This window comes from Triticum aestivum, chromosome 3B, assembly GCF_018294505.1.
Source record: "Triticum aestivum cultivar Chinese Spring chromosome 3B, IWGSC CS RefSeq v2.1, whole genome shotgun sequence".
NCBI classification, from domain to species: Eukaryota; Viridiplantae; Streptophyta; class Magnoliopsida; order Poales; family Poaceae; genus Triticum; species Triticum aestivum.
Genome location: NC_057801.1, coordinates 769,498,350 through 769,500,747, shown reverse-complemented (window position 1 = coordinate 769,500,747; position 2,398 = coordinate 769,498,350). Strand labels below are relative to the sequence as shown.

At 44.2% G+C, this 2,398-nt stretch overlaps 1 protein-coding gene across 1 annotated transcript; it reads left to right on the top strand.

Annotated features, from left to right (window-relative positions):
- Positions 1-354: 354 nt before the first annotated feature.
- Positions 355-1,664, top strand: LOC123066459 (uncharacterized). The gene is made up of 3 exons (XM_044489535.1): positions 355-535; positions 1,226-1,423; positions 1,510-1,664. The coding sequence occupies exons 1-3, from the start codon at positions 398-400 to the stop codon at positions 1,651-1,653; spliced, it is 480 nt and encodes a 159-aa protein (XP_044345470.1). The 5' UTR covers positions 355-397; the 3' UTR covers positions 1,654-1,664.
- The last annotated feature ends 734 nt before the right edge of the window (positions 1,665-2,398 follow it).

Genomic DNA, 2,398 nt, shown 5'->3' with positions numbered 1-2,398 from the left:
GGTGTCTCACTCCCCCGTGTCTAAGAGGGTGGAGGAAGAGTGGTTGTCGTCGGAGGCTTCTGACGAGGAGGCCCCGACGTCTGACAAGGAGGCCTCGACCTCTGACGAGGAGCATGCTGGTTTCATCCAAGTTGAGGAGGGTCGGTCCGTGTACCTACGTGGTTCCTCAAGGCTCCCGGAACGAGGGCTTCCTGTGGAGCAGAGGCCATGTATTGCTCCATGTGGAGAAATGTAACTAACTTTGGCTTCCCATTTTCTACCTTGAATGTATGCAACAATTGCTAACAACTCTGGCTTCTCATTATGTAGCGGTTGGAAGAAAGCTGGAGCTAGCACGGGAAAGTACCGACACGTGAACGACGTCCTTGGGAGCCTCATTAAGGAGCATTACCCTGGCATGGTTACTTTGCCTGGGGAGGGCAAAGTTCCGGAGCCAGCATGTACCTGGGACCACTACAAAGCCTATGAGGATCTTGGTGTAGCCAACAACATCGAGTTTCACAACAAAGCCGAGCGGGTCTTTGCCGAACTTTGGGTAATCATTAAGTTTCCTTCACACACTGCAGTAGCAAAACTATCTAGGAAACTTAGATTTAGATTTTACTTTATTTTTCTTAATAGAATGCTAGCAGACTATAATATTGCAGTAGCAAAACTAACCTGATTGTGTTATTGAATAAAAATTGTGCGTACTGTATAAACCTGATTGTGCTGTACTATATTTCTTAACCTGCAAATATCTAACTTGTGCTGTACTATATTTCTTAATTGTGCGTACTGTATAAACCTGATTGTGTTATTGAATAAAAATCACACACTGCAGTAGCAAACCTGATTGTGTTATTGTGTTATTGAATAAACCTGACTGTATAAACCTGGGTGCATATATATAAACCTGATTGTGTTATTGAATAAAAATCACACACTGCAGTAGCAAACCTGATTGTGTTATTGTGTTACTGAATAAACCTGACTGTATAAACCTGGGTGCATATATATAAACCTGATTTGACTATAAATAAACTAGCAATTTTACCTGTTTCTATAAATAAACCTGGGTGCATATATATAAACCTGATTTGACTATAAATAAACCTGTCTCTATATTTGCGTGTTTTGACTATAAATAAACTAGCAGATTTTACTTTATTTAGATTTTATAAGAAACCTCAGACTTAAAGGTTTGAAAATTACTGCACCAAACTAATTTTCTCTATATTTGCAGGATTTCTATAGATGCGAGGATGGAAAGTTGGAGGAGGCACGAGCAGTTGTCAACAAACATTGCCCGAAGCTTGTGCATAATCTGATGCATGAGGCGCGCCCTTTAGCCGTCCGCAAATATATGGCAACTCAAGGCTATAAGAGTCTTGATAAGAAAGCTGGTAGGAGACTCCGTCTTGAGAAGGACAAGTACATGCAGGTAAAGCATATTCATGCTTGTTATTTCCTCAACAGGCTGGCACTCAATTTCTTTTTGACATATATGAGATGCAATTGATCAATTAGGTTACTCCGAGATGGTGCGTCGATAAGGGGGAGTGTTGGGAGCGGATCGTGGACTATTGGTGTTCCAAAGAGTACAGGGCGAAAAAGGTTATAGAAATCGGCGAGCTGGAATGCTGGATCCACCACATCATCAAGGCAACTTGAACGTTATGGAGTACGGTGAACGTTGGGTATATCTTATGGAGTTCTTCATAAGCTTTTTCTTGTCATACATGTTGCCAATCCTTGTGATGAAATCTTAATCATGTTGCTTTGGTTGCAGGCGTCTCACCATAATGCTCCAGTGCCCAACCTTTTTGTCTCGTATGCTTTGGCCCATAAGGCACCGTACAGAACAGCCACGCCTTACGATGAGAATGACACAGCGTCGGCGTACTCCAGCAAGACCGCCTACGATCGGATGGAGAAATTTAAAGGGGTGGCAAAAGAGTTGAAAGGGCCCGAGTATGATGTGACAACAGAGCCTCTTGACCACGCTTTGGTCATGATCTCTGGAGAAGGCAGGAAACATGGCAAGGAAGCAATTGCAGGAGGCATGTTCCCTAGCTCCTCCCGTAGCTCTCTCCTTGAATACAAAGCTCGGTTACGTATCTCAAAATCTTCTACACATAAACGCTCGACTCCAGCTATGGTTGAGATGGAGGTATTCTATACAAGTCCTTCTATATATGTTTGTTTCTTACTTACTGTTGGATTGAAGATGCAATTGCCATGCCATATTTTGCAGGCCCGACTGGCGGAGGAGAGGCGAGTGGCGGTAGAGGAGAGGGCGGAGGAGAGGCGAGTGGCGGCGGAGGAGAGGGCGGAGGAGAGGCGACTGGCTGATGAGAGGATGCAGCAAGCGGTGCAGCAGGCGGTGTTGGCACAAACTAGTCAATGCTTTGCAATG